Source organism: Aedes aegypti, chromosome 1 (genome assembly GCF_002204515.2).
Source record: "Aedes aegypti strain LVP_AGWG chromosome 1, AaegL5.0 Primary Assembly, whole genome shotgun sequence".
Taxonomy (NCBI): domain Eukaryota; kingdom Metazoa; phylum Arthropoda; class Insecta; order Diptera; family Culicidae; genus Aedes; species Aedes aegypti.
The window spans coordinates 104,616,291-104,637,802 of record NC_035107.1 but is presented as its reverse complement, the minus strand read 5'-3'; the positions used below and the strand labels follow the sequence as shown (position 1 = coordinate 104,637,802).

Here is a 21,512-nt window from a genome sequence, read left to right as displayed (position 1 = left end):
CTCGTTCGTCATGTGCTTCAGTGTGTACGTTTTTAGGTTGTCTAGGTCACTGTTGAACGGTCGGGAGTGGTGTAAAACTTTGTTTAACCGTCTTATCAGTTATAAGTTATCACGTTTCCTAAATTCACTAAACTTCGGATACGTGTTGAAGTAGTTGACGTTAAAATGCTTAGAAAAAGTTCTAAGACTTTTTTAATTGGTCAAAGTGTTTCTGAACTTTGCTATGCATAATTTTAAATAATATAGATTTATACTGCCGTAATCTGCAGACCAACGTAAGCGCCATTTCAATCTCCAGCACTTTTTGACTATCAAAAAAAAAATTAGTTGTGTAAATTTATCATCCGGAACGATTAACAAGCATTGGTTCTTGTAAAACCATGATACAGAAATATTATAATTTCTTTACTTCTGTAAATATATGACCAAATAAGTCAAATGTTAAAGTGGCGTCAATCCACCAAAGTTATTTCGTGGGTTATCGACTTCCTCTTCATTCTTCTGGCTTTAAGAAACAGATAGAATGGACTACTTCTTATTTTAAAGGAATATCATCCAAATTAGATGTTCCACAGACATTCAACAAGAGCTCCAAATTGGCAATATAGTGCTAGAACAAAGCTTGTAATCTGTTTGTTTGTTCTATTTTAGCACTATATGGTCGATTTGGTAAAATATAGTACTCCGCGTGCTTATTGATTATATGGAACTCATTCAGAGCAGTCGAGAAAATTCTTAAAATCAAAAAATGATCCGAAAAAATCCAATTGAACCAGACCGACAATGTGATAACGTGAGCAGGGGTTTTTTATTACGAGGGGGGAATCTGCAAACAGACCCTTGAGAAGGTAACTCAGGGAGTGTGGGGATGCCGCACTAACATCGACCCAGTAAAACCAGTCCATGCACTGTACTTTAGCAATTATTCTTGAATTGCTCAAGTGGTGTACAGTGCATCGACATTAACCTTGGCCTCAGACCCTTATCTCCCCGGAACCACCTTACGGTATTTCTTCAGGGACGGGCCAGTGCATATTGAACTTAACATATGTAGCAGAAGTAGCCTAGGCAAACTGCTTCTCCTAGCCGACTTAAACAATGTTACAAGGGAGCAGCAGGGCTAATCCTCTGCAACCAAGTCTTGGTCGGCGCGCCATTTCATTTTCATTTATTTAATTAACATCTAAACAGATAACACTGAATCAATAATTTTATGCCACAATACTCGGTTCGTGGCCGCATCTCTCCATCCTCGGTTTTGCCCCACGACCGCAAAATCGATTCGCACTTGATCCGCCCACCTAGCTCGCTGCACTCCGCGACTTCTTGTACCAACCGGATCCGAAGCGAACACCATCTTTACAGGGTTGCTGTTCGGCATTCTTGCAACATGTCCTGCCCATCGTATTCTTCCAGCTTTAGCCACCTTCTGGATACTGGGTTCGCCGTAGAGTTGGGCGAGCTCGTGGGTCATCCTTCGCCGCCACACACCGTTTTCCTGCACACTGCCAAAGATCGTCCTAAGCACCCGACGTTCGAAGACTCCAAGTGCTTGCAAGTCCTCCTCGAGCATCGTCCACGTCTCATGCCCGTAGAGGACTACCGGCCTTATGAGCGTTTTGTACATGGTACATTTGGTGCGGGTGTGAATCTTTTTTGCCGCAGCTTCTTGTGGAGGCCATAGTAGGCCCGTCTTCCACTGATGATGCGCCTCCGTATTTCACGGCTAACGTTATTGTCAGCCGTCAGTAAGGATCGAAGGTAGACAAACTCGTCGACCACCTCGAACGTATCCCCGTCTATCGTGACACTGCTACCTAGGCGAGCCCTGTTGCACTCGGCCCCACCAGCTAGCATGTACTTTGTCTTGGACGCATTCACCACCAGTCCAACTTTCGCTGCCTCGCGTTTCAGGCGGGTGTACAGGTCTGCCACCTTTTCAAATGTTCGGCCGACAATGTACATATCATCCGCAAAGCAAACAAATTGACTGGATCTCGTAAAAATCGTACCTCGGCTGTTGAGCCCGGCTCTCCGCATAACACCTTCTAGCGCAGGCCTGCCCAACCTTATTGAACCGCGGGCCACATTTCAACAATAATATTGCTTGGTGGGCCAAAACATTCCCAACATTTTTTTAAATGAAATTTCTTTTGGAAAAAATACAAAATATTTGTTTTTGAGTATCATACTAATGATTCAGTAAAAATTCTACTCAGTATTCTATAATGGGATGTGTAAGAATCCTACCTGACATTTGGCAAAAATCTTACACGGGTTATACCCTCAGAATCTCCATTCTTAAACCCTGGTATCGAATCTGCGAGATATTTACCCAGGATTGTATATGAGTACATTTTAAAAATTCGGTCAGAAATTCACATAAGATTATGTGGAAATACTGCCCAGAATTTTGTAAAAAATATTCAGAAGAAAAATTCTGCTAATGGTATTGAACAAATTAATATACACACTTAAACGGTTTCGCCGAGAACCCAACAGCTGATATCTCGGTAATAATTTGACGATTCTCGGTAAAACTTTTACCGAGATTTCGGTAAACTTTTACCGAATCTCGGTAACGTTCGCCGAGATCTCGGCAAAAAATTCGGATTGCCGAAATCTCGGTAAAATAAGTACCGAGATTCGGCGTTAAAATTTACCGAGCTCTCAGCTGTTGGGTACTCGGCGAAAAATTTTACTGAGGTCGGTGAAATAATTTAAGTGTGTAAGTGTTGTTAAAATCTTAAATAAATTATTGTAGTTATTAAAAGTATTTGACGTGTTAGCAAAATATGACAATACATTATTTGAATCATTAATGATATCAAGTAAATTTGGAAAATTTAAAAACTAATTGAACCATCATAATAGTGTGAAATTTTCAATGATGATTTTTGGAATGTTCTAACTTCAAAAAAGTAGAACAGTCTGCGGGCCAGATTTGAGAAGAGTCTTCAAACTCTTCGCGGGCCGCACAAAATGACGTCGCGGGCCGTACGTTGGGCTACCCTGTTCTAGCGCAATATTGAACAACAGGCACGAAAGTCCATCACCTTGTCGTAGTCTCCGGCGGGATCCAAACGAACTGGAATATTCGCCTGAAACCTTCACACAATTTCGCACACCTTCCATCGTCGCTCTTATCAGTCTCGTGAGCTTCCCGGGAAAGCTGTTCTCGTACATGATTTTCCATAGCTCTACGCGATCGATACCATCGTATGCCGCCTTGAAATCGATGAAAAGGTGATTCGTTGGGACCTGGTATTCACGACATTTTTGGAGGATTTGCCGTACAGTAAAGATCTGGTCCGTTGTCGATCGGCCGATAACTTCCCACGAACTCGTTTACTACAGGTGACAGACGACGGAAGATGATCTGGGATAATACTTTGTAGGCCGCATTTAGAATGGTGATCGCTCGAAAGTTCTCACAACCTAACTTGTCGCCATTCTTGTAGATAGGGCAAATTACCCCTTCCTTCCACTCCACCGGTAGCTGTTCTGTTTCCCAGATTGTTCCTATCAGCTGGTGCAGACAAATGGCCAGCCTCTCTGGACCCATCTTTATGAGTTCAGCTCCGATACCATCCTTACCAGCAGCTTTATTGTTCTTGAGCTGGTGAATGGCATCCTTAACCTCCCTCAAAGTGGGGGCTGGTTGTAATCAAATATCACTTCTTTGAATTAAAAAAGATAGAAGAAAGACTTATAATTATTCCAATAAATGCCGAATGCTTTCGTAAACATCTCTTGTTACTAATGTCGAATTCGTTTTTGAACCTAGCTTGGAACTGGCGCAACCCGTTCTGAACCACAGTTTCAACCCCAACCCGATTCAGGTTTGACCGAACTACAATTTGCTTGAACATTGTAGAAACAAAGTTTTTATATGAAAATTTAAGCTTTTCCAGCTTTTCTTTATGAATTTCCCTAACGGTGAAAATTTTGTGGAAAACTTTTTCCAGTTTATATTTTTTTTTGGATTTCTGAGAAAATTTGCTTAAATTTTCATATAAAAACTTTGTTTCTACAATGTTTTGTTCTTGAGTTATGATTTTTCAAAGAAAAGTCTTATATGGCACATCTGGACATGGGGACGGACCTGGTGTAGTGGTTAGAACACTCGCCTCCCACGCCGAGGACCTGGGATCAAAGCCCATCCCCGACATAGTCACTTATGACGTAAAAAGTTATAGTGACGACTTCCTTCGGAAGGGGAAGTAAAGCCGTTGGTCCCGAGATGAACTAGCCCAGGGCTAAAAATCTCGTTAATAAAGTCAAACCAACCAACCAACATCTGGACATTTTTCACAAAATTGGCCATAACTCAAAAACGAAAAAAAAAGTGCATTCCAAAAACGTCAGTGATTAAAGCTTATAAAATTACCTTCTCGAAAATATTTTTTTGAAAATTTTCCACGAGTTCGGGCATAGTTTTTCCGGCTTTTCTTTACGAATTTTCCCAACGTTGAAAAATTTTGTGGAAAACTTTTTCCAGTTCATATTTTTTTTGGATTTTGAGAAAATTTGCTTAAATTTTCATATAAAAACCTTGTTTCTACGATGCTTCGTTCTTGAGTTATGATTTTTCAAAGTAGTGTCAAGGGAAAACAAAAAATTTCCACCTGAGTTTTCCGGATAAATAGGCGACCCTGAATTTTTCTCAATTTTTTTTATTCATATATCCATGAGCCCTGCCCGTGGAAAAAGTTTTATGAAAATCTGAGACCCTTCGGCCCAGTTTGTACGATAATAAAAAAAAATCCCCAGATGTATGATGATCATTCAATTGTCGATCACTTTTGGAAACAGAAAATTCATTTCAATATTGGATGATTTTCATTCAGTGTGATTTATAAACAGATGATTTTCAAGCAGATGAAAATCATCTTGAATGCGAATGGGGCTCAGATGAGGCAAAAATCATTCAATTTATGGCGGGAGATTTCGTTCCGTGTAAAACACATGACGTTGGGTTTTGTGGTGTTAATTTTATTTTCAGTATTCGTCCTTTTGCGCTTGTTTATGTATTCCGGTAAACTGATACAAACAAGGATTTTCTAGCAATTATAAATGCACAAATTCTGCTTAGTTCAATGCGCGTATATTACCATACGTATATAAAAAATGTGTTAAAATTACCAGTTTTTTCTTCATTTGTTCTTTTTGTGGCAGACTAATTTATTCGCTTGTTTGTAGTGATTTTCATTTGTTTGTAATCATGTCATTGTTTGCCCAACATTTGCTGAGCTTCAATTGCATATTCTAGTTATAACACACTATCTAGGACTCGTGGTTTGCGGGGTGCGTTTGTATGCTTTAAAGTTGTATGAAAAAAGATCGTAGAAATTATTTGTCGAAACCTACAAAGTATCAATTTGAGTACACAATTCTTTAAGGGTAAATTTTGAGTCATAGGAAAGTCGATTGAAATAATGTTTTAATTTTTTTTTTCATTCGTACGGGTACCGTGAACAAAGATTTCTAAACGCCTCTATTGCTCAAGTCTTTCACTTTGTAGATTCGAACCAGCCAGTGTTCGGTCGTGTATGCCTCTTCCAGAACGTCCAGCTCAAAGTCTTTGTTGCCAATTTCGGCACCACGTACCCGATCGTAGCCAGGCGCCTTGCCTCCCTCGGTGTACACCTGGCCGAACCGGTAGTAGCACATTTTGTACATCAAACAGTTGAGCAGAGTGGGCGATCCTTCCTTGTCGATGCGGAAATCGCCGCTCGAGGCATAGTAGTCGGTTTCCTTGATGTGGGCCCCACGGTCCGTGCTTCCGCCGATCCGGACCATCCAAAGGAACTTGTTGATGTCTATAAATAGGGGGAGGAGTTATCAGAAATGTGCTTCCCAATTAGGTTGCAAGTTATCCTACCATCGGAAGAGTAACCAGTCAATCCACCAAAGATGACCAACACGTAATCGACGTCCAGCTCCTTCATAATTTCGTAAGCCTTGTCTTCAGTCGAGGCCATCGCTTGACCGACCCGCGAAATGTGCGTATTGTTCCACGTGTTATTGTCCACCAGAATGGTCCGGTTCGCCATGGCCGTTATTTGGTAGCCGTAATCCCACCACGACATTACGCGAGCATCCTAGAAAGGTGAGTTTAAAGCATTATATGCTCCGCTAACTAATCAGTTAACATCATTGATATCTTGACTTCAAGAAGCAACACTCAGCGATCAAAGTGCTAATGATCATCGGGACATTGGTAAGGCATTTGTTCAAGTCAGGACGAAGCAAAATCCGGGAATCGCGTCGATGACTCAACCGATCATTTGCTTCGGGGCTCCTGCACTTGAATGCAAATGCTATGTCCTTCAAACTTAAACTAGCGTTCATCATCGTATTGCCTTCCTATATGACTTATGATTATCTCCAATTCGTTCCTACTTACCTCCGGTGTGTTCATCTGCAACCAATAATAAGCTTCACGGAAGTCGTCAAAGATGATCCGTCCTCCATCGTGGGACCGAGCGCTCAGCACAATACTGGGCGAACTGTACGCCTCCGAAGTGACCCACGTGCAGTGGAATGTGTAGGTGATCAGCAGCAGCGTAATAACCACCACAAAGGCGTTGGCGATTTCGCTCTTCATCGGCGATTGCTGTTCGTACTTTTTGGCCTTCTTGGCGTCGAGTGGCTTAGAACCACCCGCACTGCTGCCGCTGGTGTCCACGTTACGGATGTATTTGCTCAGCAGGTGGGAAATGGCAATTCCCGACAGGACGCACATCACCGGCGCCAGCACCAACATCAAACGGACCATGACGCCCTGGAATTGTGGGAATGTTATTTAATCACATTAAGGAAGACCACATTGTACATTGTACAACCGTCAATTTTAGAAAGATGGTGTTTTTGAGGAAATTTATCCATACTTTTAGACATTGCATTTTTAGGATATCTTGCGAGAATTCCTTCAGGAGATTCTATGAGCACTCTTGCATGGATTGTCTTCTTAAGGATTATTCTAAAATTATTTTTAAACTAGTGAGCCCGGCAAACTTCGTCTTGCCATTAAGTAGGCTATTGTAAAACGCTATGAATCGTCCCATACAAAATGACAGTTCCGTTCACGCTCATTTTTCCGACTTTCCCGGTGAATATCCTGGGATTTTTATACACACAAACACGTCGGAACACTTGACGAACAAAATGGAAAAATAATCATTCAAATCGGTTGACCCGTTCGGAAGCCATTTCGTGACATACAAACACCACTCCATTTTTATTTATATAGATATTCGAATTCTTCCAGAAAGTTCGCTAGAAATTTCTGCAGGTATTTTTTCCAATTATTCCTTTACGTCATATTTCAGGAATTCCATCAGAATGCTAAGTTTGCCAGAAATTCCTCCAAGAATTATTACAGGGATTCCAAGGCTGCTGGTAGTAATTGAGCGTCCAAAACAAGGAACTTTAGAGACCTCATGTCTGAAAAAAAGAGACCAAAGAGTAACCAGAAAATATTTTAGTTTCAGTAAAGATTTATCAGAGAATCCATCTCCAGACATCTCTCAGAGGGTATTTTTATTTTAAAAAAATCACTCGATGTGGCCGAAATCCCCGGAATTTCCAGAAGGCAGAATTTTATTTGTTACTGATGGCTGTTCGTACTCATGCTGCGTGCACTAGAGCAGCGAGCTCGATTTTGCGCACGGGGTCATCTACGCCTAATACCTTCAGGACCCTTGGGGGACCACTTAGCGTCCACGTCCCTCAACTCATCCTCAAATCACTTTAAAATCCATCATGTTCCCCTGTTTCATTTTCCGCCTTTCGTATTTTGTTCCTCTCGGAACTTTCTGTCTTTTGGGTTTTCTGTCTTCTGGTATTTTCGGCCTTGTGATTTTACTGCCTTGCGGTATTTTCGGCCTATTGAAATTCCGCCTTGTTGTATTTACAGCGTTCTGGCATTCTGCCTTGTGGTTTTCCGCCTTTCTTGGAAGATTCCTCGTGACATTACGCAAAGTGTTACCCTGTGTATTTTTCAAGGTTTGCTCCAGAACCGTTTCACCAAAACGTAGGGTATTTGCTAAAAGTGTCCTAGAAGTTCATTCAGGGATTCTGGCACGGATTTCCCATGGAATTGCTAATGTTTTATTCCAGTTATTTCTTCAGGAAAGGTTCCAGGGATTTCATTTTTTTTTCAAAGATTTCCCAATTAGTTCTTCTGCGAAGTTCTCCTGAAATTTCTTCAAGAATTATTGCAGGGATTCCAAGGCTTGCAGAGGCCCAAATGTATAAAACAAAGAGCTGTAGAAACTTCATTCCTAAAAAATAGACCAAAAATACACTAAACAGGAAACAAATGCGCAGGACCCAGGTAAACGCAGCCTTAGCGGTAAACGTGCAGCTATTCAGCAAGACCATGCACAGGGTCGTGGTTTCGAATCTCACCGGTCGAGGATCTTTTCATAATGGAAATTTTCTCGATTCCCTGGGCATAGAGTATCTTCGTACACATCACACGATATACACATGCGATTATGATCAATTGTCAAAGATAGCTCTCATTTAATAACTGTGGAAATGCTCATTAGAACACTGCTGAGAAACAGGTTCTGTCCCAGTTGGGTCGTTACGCCAGAAATAAGAAGAAGGAAACAAATGTGAAAGTAACAGCAACTAGGAAATACCTTAGTTTCAATATGGTTTTCTTAGAGAATCCGACCAGCATTTGCAGATATATGGTCTTAGTTTTCTACGAAAATTTTTTTAGAGCATTCAATGATTTTGGAACGGACTTTTTACGGAATACTTCTAAAACTTCAAAATCCTGAAGAATTCTACCAGGATTTTTTGCAAGGATTCCCTCATAAATTACTTTGGAATTCGAGAATCCCTCCAAAGATTCTTATTCAACGAAGTCTTCAGCCCTCCTGGAAGTTACCCGGTGATTTCACATCCCTCCAGATTTTCTGCAAATCTTCGAAAGTTCAACCCGGAATTTTCCTAAAGATATCTCCAGAAATCCAGTCATGCTTTTTAAGGATTTAAAAAAAAAATCTTCTAGAAATTAAGAAAGATTCCTCAAGTAATTCTAAACAGATTCGTCTATAAACCTCCTAAGAAGTCCTTAAAGATTTCATCCAGGAATGTCTACAAAAAATTCTCCAGATGACCGACAATTTTTTTTTTCCAGAAATTATTGAAGATTAGGAACCCGGTTCAGAAGTTTTATTTTCTAAAAGAAATCGTGATGGAACTCCTAGTGAACTACATGATAAACTCCTGCTGGGGAGAACTTTTGGACTGATAGTTGGTCCCACGAGCAAGGCTTAGTTAATTTTCCAGAGAAAAAAAAAGCTAAAATCACACTGGATAATATCCTGCCTGATTATCCAGAGGGATTCCTAGATCGTCTTCTGGGAAATTTATGTGAGAAAGATTGGAGGAAGTACAGAAAAAATATCTGTAGGAATTTGCTTAAGAAATTACTTGGGTAATCTTTGGTGGAGCGGAATTCATGAAGGAATCTTTATGAAATGACCTGAAGAAATACAGAAAAATCTTGCAGGATTATTTTGAATAATTCTTACACTAAATTTTTGATCAAATCTTTGTAGATTTTCCCGCAGAATTTCAGTTGGAATATGTGATCGAGAATTTCTTCGAAATATATCCTATGAGTAGTAATTTCCTAAAGCAAATTCAGGAGCTTGGTTCATGAGAGAATTGCTGGAATAATCTGCAAAGGATTTTTTAAGAGATCCTTGAAGAAGTTTCTGAATGTATTCTTGAACGAATATCTGAAGCATTTTTCTAGTGGAATTCATGAGGAATCGAAAGAATAGTTGAAGAAAAGGAAATGGCGTCTTTAGAAACTTTTTTAGCAAAACAGAGACTTTACAGACCTTCCATTGAAAATAGACTTTTATTATTATATAAGCGCATTTGCTCAAAATGACACGCAGCATTCCCCTGAGGGAAGGAACAACCGCGGTTTTGCTTTTACTTCATTATTATGAAAAAAAAGAAATTAAAAAACAGCCGCACGGGTATCATATCCAGTGGATTAGACAATAGTGACCAAGTCTCTATAAAAGAGAATTGCTATCAGCCCAGACAGGTCACACTAGTGGAGCAAGTGAAAAGGAAATAGTAGTTTACGGAACAAGTTGCAGAATACTTAGCCATATGTGTTAAAATTCACGTTAATAAAGAAAAAAAAAAAAAAAAAAAAAGTTGCAGAATGATGATTTTTACAGCACGAGTCGTAGATTTATCCTACGAGACTTGCCGAGTAGGATAATTACGACGAGTGCTGTAAAAATCGAGTTTTGCACCGAGATACGTACAACATTTTTTGCAATTTCGTAGAAGACCACTTGAGAGTATCAGATATTATATCTGAATGCATTCACCATTATTTTACGATTTCTGAAAATAGTTGTGTTATGAGTCATTACGCAACTCAAAACAGTTGCGTAATGAATCATTACAGCACTGGTTTCAGTTGCGTAATGACTATTCCCACACTTCATACTTCAGTGCGGGAAAGTAGGCCGTTTCATGACAGATTGGCGTGATGAAAAACAGCCTATTACGATGAGAAATTGCAAAAAATATATTTTTTTTTGCAATCTTTTTCAATGTTTTTTTTTGTCTGTAGCTTTGCACAAAAATCAAATTTAGTTTTTTACCGCTTAGATTTGGTGAGACTCAATCCACAAAATGTACACAACTTTATTCATTTTGATTTAAACTCTTTATGATTGCAAGAACCGCAACTATACGATTCTCTTTATCCATTTGCCTCACGGTACCTTATAATTGTTATCAAAATAGTTTTCTCTGCGTAAATAATTCAACCTGTTTTTTTTTTCAAGGATGGAGATACCACTAAGGATTTGCCATTATTTCAGAAATAGTTCAAGAAAATCCTCCAGGAATTTATCCATGGATTCTTAAAACGATAGGTTTTCTAAAGATTTCCTCCGAAATTTTCTTTAGGATTTCAACCAGAATGTTCACTAAGGATACCTTCAAAAGGTACTCCAGAGATTTCTCAAATAATTTATCCTTCGAATATTCCAGGGAATTTTCAAGGATGTTTTTCATAAATAATCGGGGAAATACCTGAAAAAAAAATCTGTAAGGTGTATGTAACAAAATTATGGAATAATCTCGGCAGAAACTTATGTAGAAATTCTGGAAATCTACTTCGGCCGGAACCGCCGAATCACATTTGTGAAAGTACTTCATAAGGAATCCCACGTCGATCTTATCAAGAAATTCTTGGAAGAGCTCGGGAAGCTGTGAATAGATTTTTGCAGGATTCCATATGAAAACTGTTATAAGAAGAGCTGTTTAGGGTAAGCGTTCCCTTAGTTATGGGTGTTCCTATAGTTGCGGTAGTGCTGTTTCACTGATTTTATTACATTAGCCGCCGAACCGACACTACCAATCGACGCATTGGCTTGTTGATACACGGAATAATTGAAAAGAGCGTTCAAATTGCTTTAAAACTGATGAAATAGGGTCGATGTACCAATAGCCGCATAGCTAAGAACAAAAATTCGTATAAAATCGAAAAATAATGCTAGCGTCATTATTTTTACATCATCTGATAGCTTTTTATCTTGGTTTTGTGGGAAAAATATAAAACCTACGAAAACTCAAATGTTTGTATTTATTATCGCGTGTGCCACTATAGGAATACATGTGCCTATAGTAGCACTATTTCTAATTTCTGTTCCTATAGTAGCACTAGCATCACGGCGTCGGCAAAATACTTATCAAAACCGTATTTTTACAAAACTTTTATATTTTTCCTACAAAGTGTGGATCTCAAGCTTTCGTTTGATGTAAAAAAAGTTATTAATTCATCAATTAATTCGTATAATAAAAAATAGTTTCTCTCAGTAGTGCTACTATAGGAACAATAGGTTTACTATAGGCGCAAGGGAGCTCAAATTTTAAGCAAAAATATTTTTTTCGATCATTTTTTGAGCAAAATTTAAATGTAAATCAATGGTACTTAGATAAATAGGTCCTGACCTTCATGTCAAAAAATGATTTGAAACGATTTATAGCAAAACGGCCGTGAAAAGTCACTAGTGCGACTATAGGGGACTGTCCACTAAGGGATCCGATCCACACCAATGTTCCTATAGTGGAGGATCCCATAAGAAAGCAACGGATACCGCAACTATAGGAACACAAATTAAAAATATACCACAACTAAAGGAACAGTGTACCAATAGTGGAGGTACTATTTTTCACTGACATGCCATGGATTACTGCGATGAAATCATTTTTCTCATTAAGTCAATGGTCGTTACTTCCCGTTACAACATTAACATGTGCATTAATTGCGCTTCTTAAATTTAGACGATTAAATGAAGTTCAATCGTGCTTAGTACCTCCACTATTGGTACATCTACCCTGTCACTCGAGGAAAACCTGGGTTAGTCCCTGGGTAAAATTTCAAAGTAGTCTCTGTGGAAAATACTGGAGGTTCAAACGTTGGAGTACTCATGGATTTCTTGGAGCAAGTGGATATTTTTAAAAAATCCCTTGAAATATGTCTAATGGAATTTTTGGACGAATTCTCAGGATAAATGGTGCAATTTTTGGGGGGTCTTTGAAGAAATTTCTTCTCCTTCTTTCCTTTTAATCCTCTCCCTTGACAAGTCTGCGAAGAAATTTCGAAAAAACTTGTAGAATAGTCGCGTGACAGTTTCTGAAGTTTCTTTGAAGCCTCTCGAAAACAGAATTTTTGGTTTAGAGACCATTTTGGGCACGTCAGGAGTTAATCATCAATATTAACCTCCTTTTCCCGAGCAGCCTAGATAGCCGCGTAGTGTCGGTGGCGGTTGTTTCAACTGGCTAAGAATTAACACTACGGACTGCCTGTTCCGGTGGTAAAAGTCCACCTCACAGGTGACCCCTAATTTATGGTGTGATCCGTACATTGCCTAGGAATGAATGGTTAGGGAGGTCTTAATAAAACCTAACCGCTAACGGAGCCTGTGGGGTACCAGGGCGCCCTCCACAGTATTGAGTCCTTCCTGTGCTACCCGGAGCAATGGTGCTGGTGACCTTGTGTTTCTCCGAGATAATCGGCTACCCTACTTCAGTCTCTATCCTGAGGCTTAATAAGGGTGGGATTATGAATATGTTGACATTTAATTTAAATTATCACCTATATGGATTCGCATTATGCGTTTTACACAGTGTATTCTGTGCTCTTTCGCCTTTGACGACTTTAAATAGATACCGATCTGGTTTTTTCGTTGCTGTTTTTTTTCGTGCTGAGATTGGAAAAAGCTTAATCCTGCCTAGTTTGGGTAGTGGCTACGGTTAGGTTAGCTCAGATCAATCTTCAGCATAAAAGAACAGCAACGATCAATCTTTGCAGACTCATGCAAAATGGTGCAGCCCAAGTGGCGCTAGTTCAAGAACCCTACTTTCGTAGAGGAAACATCTATCTAGGTAACCTTGTGGACCCAGTTTTTGCTACTTTCAGCAAACTTGAAATGGCGCGCTCCATGCCCCGCGCATGCGTGCTCGTAAATAAAGCAATCGTTGCTACACTCATTTCTGAGTTGACGACCAGAGATGTATGTGCTGTCACAATTGATGTTTCTGTTGGTGACCTCAACAGGAAATACGTCTATTGTTCAGTATATTTACCACTGACTAAACTGACGTGACTCTCGATTGCAGACGGTAACCGAAAATATGCAACGGTCAATTCAAATGATGAGTGGTCGCAAATGTCAAACTGATGCAACGTCAATAGTACGAAGGTGACATTTATACAACAAGCATCTTCATCAGTCAAACCAAACAATACACACTGGTTTCAAACTAGTAAGGTATGACTAAAATACTAAATCTAAAATAAACTAAATCAATTTCGTATGATGCATTTTAGTTTTGTCAAAACTATCGACAATCATGTGAGTCTGATTCTAAAGCAATATATTTGAGTAAAGAAAATTTTATTTCGTAAAGGAAAGCTTAGATTTTTGTATTCTCTATTTCCCAAATATGATTAAATATATTCCTCGTATTTTTACCCGAACGTGTGTAGTTTTTCCTCGGAGTGCTAAAGATTTGTCCGTTAAATGTGTCTTTACAAAAACCACCAGGTGGAGTTAGTGTTCCAACGTATTTTCATTCAAATATTTGGCTATCATTCATGAAGCAAAATGCTCTAGCCACCACGTCAGAGTCAGTGTATTTACCACATGATGAACCATCCCCAACGGATGACTTCAAACGAGTTGTCGTACACTGCGTAACAAAAGGCCTTCCGCTGATTGTGGGCAGTGATGCCAATGCTCATCACATCATCTGGGGCAGCTCAGATATCAATTTGAGAGGCTCCAGTCTGATGGAATACTTAAGTAGTACAGAGCTTGGATTACTTAACATAGGCAATCGCCCAACCTTCATGGTTTCTAATATAGAAGAAGTGTTAGACATAACGCTCTGCTCGAATAGAATCAGTCACGAGTTGACGAATTGGCATGTATCAGATGAGGAATCATTATCTGATCATCGCTACATCTTCTTTGAACATTCAAATGTAACTGCGCAGACTTTGCGTTTTAGGAATCCCCGATCAACAAACTGGGAACTCTATATTGAATTGGTTGCGACCAAATTTCATGGATATTCTCCGTCCATTGAAAATCCAAGTGATCTGGATGATGCCGTTGATACTACAACATCCTACATTATGGAAGCTTTTGAAGAAGCATGTCCTCTGCGGTCTGTAAAGACTACAAGAGGGACCCCATGGTGGAATTACGATCTGACTAGACTCAGGAAACACTGTAGAAGGTGTTGGATCAGACGCCGTTCAGCTGGATCAGAGTCGTTCAAGTCGGCTCGCAAGGCTTACAAGAAGGCTCTTCGTTCTGCTGAACGATCCGGCTGGAAAAAACCTTTGTACAAATGTTTCCAGTTTGAGTGAAGTCAGTCGGCTGAACAAAATCCTTGCAAAATCTAAGGATTTCCAAGTGAACGAAATTCGCTTACCTAATGGTGACTTTACTTTTTCCGATGAAGAAGTTTTAGAATGTTTATTCAATACACACTTCCCCGGATGTGTGGACATAGCATCTACGGATGAACCAAATGTTTTTTCATGTAGTTACGAGTCTCTGGCCTCGGCTCGCAGTATCGTAACTACTGAATCGATTCAATGGCCACTTAATAGTTTTGCTCCTTTCAAATCTCCAGGAGCGGATGGGATTTATCCTGTTCTGCTCCAAAAGGGGTTTGAGTTTATCAAACATGTTTTGAAAAAGCTACTTGTAAGCAGTTTTGCTACCGGGTATATTCCCAGATCCTGGCGTGATATTACTGTAAAGTTTATCCCGAAAGGAGGGCGTGCGTCGTATGAAGAAGCGAAGAGTTTTAGACCAATCAGTCTGACCTCTTTTCTTCTGAAATGTCTGGAACGCATTATCGATCATCACATCCGTGATGTTTATTTGGCAAACATGCCTCTTCATGTGAATCAACATACTTATCAATCTGGAAAGTCCACTGTGACTCTTTTACACAAAGTTGAATACGATATCGAGAAAGCATTCGCTCAGAAGCAATCCTGTTTGGGTGTTTTCTTGGATATTGAGGGTGCCTATGATAACGTGTCTTTCGATGTCATATTGGAAGCCGCACGAAACCGCACTACAATGATTACCAATTGGATTCATCAAATGCTCAAAAACCGACATCTCTTCTTGACATTGCGTCAAGCAGCAATTCGAAAATTGAGTGTTTGCGGATGCCCCCAAGGGGGAGTCTTGTCACCACTTTTGTGGAATCTCGTAGCAGATACGCTTTTGAGGCAACTCAATAATAGCGGTTTTCCAACATATGGATTTGCCGACGACTATCTAGCTCTGATAGTTGGTATGTGCATAAGCACCCTATTCGACCTGATGCAAAGTGCTCTTCAGGTAGTCGAGAGTTGGTGTCGCCAATATGGCCTTTCGGTTAACCCGAATAAAACATCTATTGTTCTGTTTACGGAAAGACGAAACCGCAATGGAATTCGACCTTTACGTCTTTTTGGCACTGAGATTAATGTGACTGAACAAGTAAAGTATGTCGGAGTCATTCTAGATTCCAAACTTTCATGGACACCTCACATTGATTTCAGAGTTAAAAAAGCTTGCATGGCCTTCGGTCAATGCCGGCGAACCTTTGGTAAAACTTGGGGCCTCAAACCCAAATATATCAAATGGATTTACACAACAGTTGTTCGACCAATATTGGTATATGGATGTCTTGTGTGGTGGCAAAAGGGCGAAGTGAGAACAATCCAATCAAAATTGGGCCATCACCAAAGGATGTGCTTGATGGCGATGTCTGGTGCGTTCTCTACAACTCCCACAGCAGCGCTTGAGGCCATTTTCGATGTTGCGCCACTACACATATATCTTAAACAAGAAGCACTTTCTTGCTCTTACCGTTTATGGGTACTGGATCTACTGGAGAAAAATCCAGTGAATCGTAGATCTACACACACTTCGTTGTTTCCACTTTTGGTGAATTGGGACAAAATTGTCCTTGCTCCAAGTGATCTCACAATTGCTTGTCACTTTCCTTACAGGACATGTACCACACAATTCCCTTCACGGGAAGAGTGGACGTCTGGCTATTTGGAAAGAAGTATATCAAACAATATAGTATGTTACACTGATGGCTCCCTTCTTGAAGGTAGAGCTGGTGCAGGAGTATATTCTCGTGAGCTAAGGCTGAATCAGTTTTACTCACTTGGTAGAAACTGCACCGTTTTTCAGGCGGAAATATTTGCCCTTATGTGTGGAGTGCAATCAGCACTTCAACAGCGCGTAATGGGTAAAATCATACACTTCTGTTCAGATAGTCAGGCTGCTATAAAAGCTCTCGCTTCGGCCAATTTAAGGTCGAAGCTTGTTATCGCATGTCGAACTCAAATTGAGGAACTGAATTCAGTCAACTCTGTAAACCTTGTATGGGTACCTGGCCATTCTTCCATCGTTGGAAATGAATTGGCTGATGAGCTAGCTCGCGATGGAGCATCGCATGACTTCATTGGCCCTGAGCCGGCTATTCCAATTTGGAAGTGCTGGGTGAAGCTTCAGATAAATTCTTGGGCGGCAACTCAGCACAAGCAATATTGGAATAGTTTGGAGTCATGTCGTCAAACAAAATTGTACATTACTGAGCCATCTCCAAGGGTGGCGAAGTATTTAACAAATCTGTCAAAGCAGAATTGCAGTCTCTTGGTCAGATCGTTGACAGGCCACTGCCGACACTGAATTTCAAAGATTTTTCTTGTGTCGTAATTCCATAAGCAAATCTTATGACAGTCTTACGTTTGCTTTCCTCAGTGTTTGGAGACGAACCAGCTGACAGCTGAAATTCTCGTTAATAAATTCACTGAGGAAAGCAAACGTAAGACTGTCATAAGATTTGCTTATGGAATTACGACACAAGAAAAATCTTTGAAATTCATAAGACCATCGTATGGTTTTCGGCAGATGTTGTTTCCATAATACACCTCGAAGGAATTTCGTAAGATGATCTTATGAACCATCATTGACTTGATAACAAAATCCATAGATAGCCTTATGAATTACGTTCTGAACCATTCTTGGTTCCATAAGACTGTCTTGTGTAATTTGAGCTTTAGATTATAAATTTCATTGAATGAATAATACTAATCCGCGTTGAAAAGTAGGTTAACCAACTTGGGAAAATCAAATTTTCATCCATTTTGTCACGCCGCAATTCGATCAAAGCACTTTACTGTAAGCATTAGAATCGATTTGCTATACGACAAAATGGATGAAAATTCGATTTTCTCTAGTTGGCTAATCTATTTTGAACGCAAAGAAGTATATCATAGCAGCGAAACATTATTGTTTTGAATTTTCATTCACAAATCTGATTCATAAGCGTTCTTATGACATTGACAATTGATTGTTATGAAAAAAATACACTTGTCTTATGAATCTCAATCTCGTCGAATGAAATACACAAGTGTCTTATGAACCAACAAAAAAATAATCAAAAACGCGTTCATTAGTGTGATCTTATGAAAATCATGCGAGATTTTTGCCTCAGTGAAGGATAATAATTTCCAAAAAGACCTTCTCCATTCCATTAAAATAGTCTCGAAGACATACATAAAAGTGACTGAGTTTTTTCTGGCCCTGTCGTTGTAGTGAACTGGAAAATCTAATGAAAGTCGACTGATATTCGCGTGATAGTCTAAACAAAAAAAGATTGAGGAGCAATCAATAACTGCAGATAAGCCTTTACGATACCCAACGCGAAGTATATCTAAAACCGACGGTTTAGGAGCAAACATTCTTATCTTCCTAGATATGACTTCGGGACCAATGCGCAAATGTTGAAACTTACCGCAAAGTAGATGGAAGTGACCCCGTACAGGATGATGAAAATGTTGGCATCGGAAAGCTTCGAGAAGCAGAAGTACAAACCGGCTGGGAACAGGAACACCAAAATCTGCAAGTCGAAATAAAACGACGACCACGAGGTCGGTTGATGCTCGGATACGGATGCGATGATGGGAATGTGATTCTTGGCGTAGGACGGATCCAGCAGCGAGTAGAAGCGTCCGGTCCATGGTGAAATTTTGCCGGTCAGCGTGAGAATCAAGCTCAGCAGGACGGTGATCGTGGCGATCGAGACGACCAGCGCGTTGAACATTATTTCAAAGTGTTCCTTCGAAACACGAGAGCGGACGTAGTCGACAAAGGCGTGCAGCTGGCAGAGGCCGAACACACCGAAGGCCAGCATATGTTCTGAGCTTTGGACGGGTTGGAATCCAACGAAGGAAATCTGCATCGACAGGATCGTTCCGATGGTGTAGAGGGTGCTGTAGGCGATGTACACCCTATGCGTGAATCGACCAGTGGCCATCAAAGCCAGCACGTGCAGCGGGATCAAGTTGATCAGGAACACGTAGCCTCCCCAGGAGGACACCATGTAGAAATAGGCCAATGCTGCCATTGTGGCCCAGAAGATAGCTCCCGTTTTCACCGCCTTGATCCACATATAGTAGGTCAACAGCATACAGAAGATGGCAATACCTTCGTTATCGTACGAACCGGCCACCGATCGGGAGATGTATCCCGGAACAATTGAGATCATTGCTGCCGCCACCAATCCGGCCCCAGTAGTGTAGATTTCCTTAGTCAGCAAATACGTGACAATAGTCGTAAGCGACGAGAAGAACGGGGCCAAGAATACGCAGACATTCCTGATGTCCACGGTGATATTCAACAGCCACATGATACGATACAGGGTGGCCGAGGTTACCATCAACCCCGGATAGATCGTACCACCGATGATTCTTCCCAGCGGGTACCACGCCCGATCATCGAACCAGTTGTGGAAGTTGTAGAAGCCCTGCTCGGCCAGGAACTTTGTCGTTCGATAGTTGAAATACGGATCGAACTCATGGATGACACTCTCGAATCGCAGCACCGAGAATAGACGCGTCGAGAACGCTGTAAGATAAAACAATCGTAAGGATACAATTTCAACTCCATACCAAAACCATACTAAAAGGGGATGTTCAAAATTTTACTTTTGTAGAAAACTTAGAGACTCAACCTTCAAACGGTAGCTAAGGATGTTACAATCAATATTCATGCACAATAATTCTATAGATTTAAGTTTCATACCCACACACTGTTAATGATCTATATTAATTAAAATGTACTAGAAAAGCATAGCTTTCAAATTAACAAAAAAAAAAAAGGGAGCAAGATTTTACGGCTAAATATACAGTGAATGATTTTCAAACTGATTTAGAAAAAAATAGCTCGTTTACAACATTGTTTGTTTATGCACTTCTTATGAAAAAAACGCACTTTGTTCATACTGAAATAGTCGATCAAAGTCGTGTGAATAAAAGGATTAAACCCCGAGATATTTGAAAAATAATATATATATATATATATATATATATATATATATATATATATATATATATATATATATATATATATATATATATATATATATATATATATATATATATATATATATATAAAAGTTATGGATTTTATGAAATTTTGCAGAACTAGAAATATTGTTTTGACGTTTCTCACGAAAATCAGACTTTCTTCAAAAATATTAACGTGACAGCCTCTAAACATCAGAGACTCCCAAAGTTCCCTTCAAACAAAAGATTAATCGTAAAAGCCTTAGCTACCATTTGGAGATGGAGTCTCCGAGTTTTCTGACAAAGTGATATTTTGGGACACCCTATTACTCAACTTACAGAGAATCGCAGCCGTTGTGAGAATACCCAGCTTCACCAGGCTCTCCTGCTTCTCGAGATTCATACGGAGCTTGGAAACGTGCTCCATCGTTACTGGATGTCCTGATCAGGCAGGCAGGCAGGACCAACAGATCGATGCAACTCTGTGACTAGATGCCAATGTACCCCCACAAAATACCACACAGCGATATACCGCCTCTATCTTCCAACAGCTCTCTAGTTAGTGTGGTTGTGGTGATGCGTGATGGAAACAAAAATGTCGCTTCCACACAGGCAATTTTATTTCTTCGTTTGTATTTCCTCGCAATGCGCTAAATCCATCAATTGGTCATCATTGCTCGTTGCCTGGACCACTAATGGTTGAAGTGAGAACAAAATGTTAACAAAATTAACTATCCATTACAGTTTAAATAACATTTCCAATACTTACCGGATTGTAGCCGGCGTTCTTTCACGACGATTGAAATGCAGCCGCAGCAGATAGAAAGACGAACACATACAGCCTTATAAATTGTATATTCGAAGGAATGGCGTGGCACTCTCTCGCAGGCTGAATTTATATGGGAGACAGATGTTTTCGTTTTTTGCCTGATCTGATACCGGTGGCGATGACGGATCAGACGTTTCATAAACCGAGGACAGGCTTCCCTGCAGCAAAATACTGTTTGGTATACGTAACATATGCCTTTCATATAAAATATACGTGAGACGATATGCACAGCCAGACATACTACATTATATCACAGAATATTGCTGATACAAATATGATTTTCTGAATGTTGTCAATCAGCTCCCCTCACCTCCTTCAAAAAATAGAAAATAGAAGAGGTGAAAATAGCTATTTTTTATCAACCCCTGTTAGGTATAGAGGTCCCCAAGCAAACTGCCACGAACACCAACGCACAATCAATCTTACACAAGTCGATTTTCTCAGAATGATAACGTATCGATGTTTGTTTGACGTTATTGAGTTTTCGGTCAACGGCAGGCCAAAAAGGAAGTGGTTGTTTTGCAGCAATTCTGTTTATATTTGGATTCTCACAGCAAACAAAAGCAATGTTGTGACAGTTCTCACAGCAAACAAAGATAATTTTGTCAACATTGCACTACTACGCAGGCAACTGGATTGGTCTATTTACAGAGTGATTACTAATTTCTGTCAGTAAAAAAATGATCATAGAAAAGAGATGTTTGAACGAATTTTAATTTTCAGTGTTTATCAAGT

General features: G+C 39.9%; 1 protein-coding gene across 1 annotated transcript; it reads right to left on the bottom strand.

Annotated features, from left to right (window-relative positions):
- Positions 1–4,974: 4,974 nt before the first annotated feature.
- LOC5564391 (dolichyl-diphosphooligosaccharide--protein glycosyltransferase subunit STT3A) lies at positions 4,975–20,876 on the bottom strand. Its single transcript, XM_001648698.2, has 6 exons — positions 20,718–20,876; positions 20,288–20,640; positions 18,397–19,508; positions 6,410–6,787; positions 5,885–6,104; positions 4,975–5,822 (listed from the first exon to the last, which is right to left on the bottom strand). The coding sequence occupies exons 2-6, from the start codon at positions 20,373–20,375 to the stop codon at positions 5,488–5,490; spliced, it is 2,133 nt and encodes a 710-aa protein (XP_001648748.1). The 5' UTR covers positions 20,376–20,640; positions 20,718–20,876; the 3' UTR covers positions 4,975–5,487.
- Positions 20,877–21,512: the final 636 nt, after the last annotated feature.

Coding starts and splice junctions, on each gene's coding strand:
- LOC5564391 (XM_001648698.2), bottom strand. CDS start 20,375: ATGGAGCACGTTTCCAAGCTCCGTATGAATCTCGAGAAGCAGGAGAGC. Junction 6,788..18,396: donor TCACTTCCATCTACTTTGCG/GTAAGTTTCAAC, acceptor CCACAATTCCAG/GGCGTCATGGTCCGTTTGAT. Junction 6,105..6,409: donor TGCAGATGAACACACCGGAG/GTAAGTAGGAAC, acceptor TCACCTTTCTAG/GATGCTCGCGTAATGTCGTG.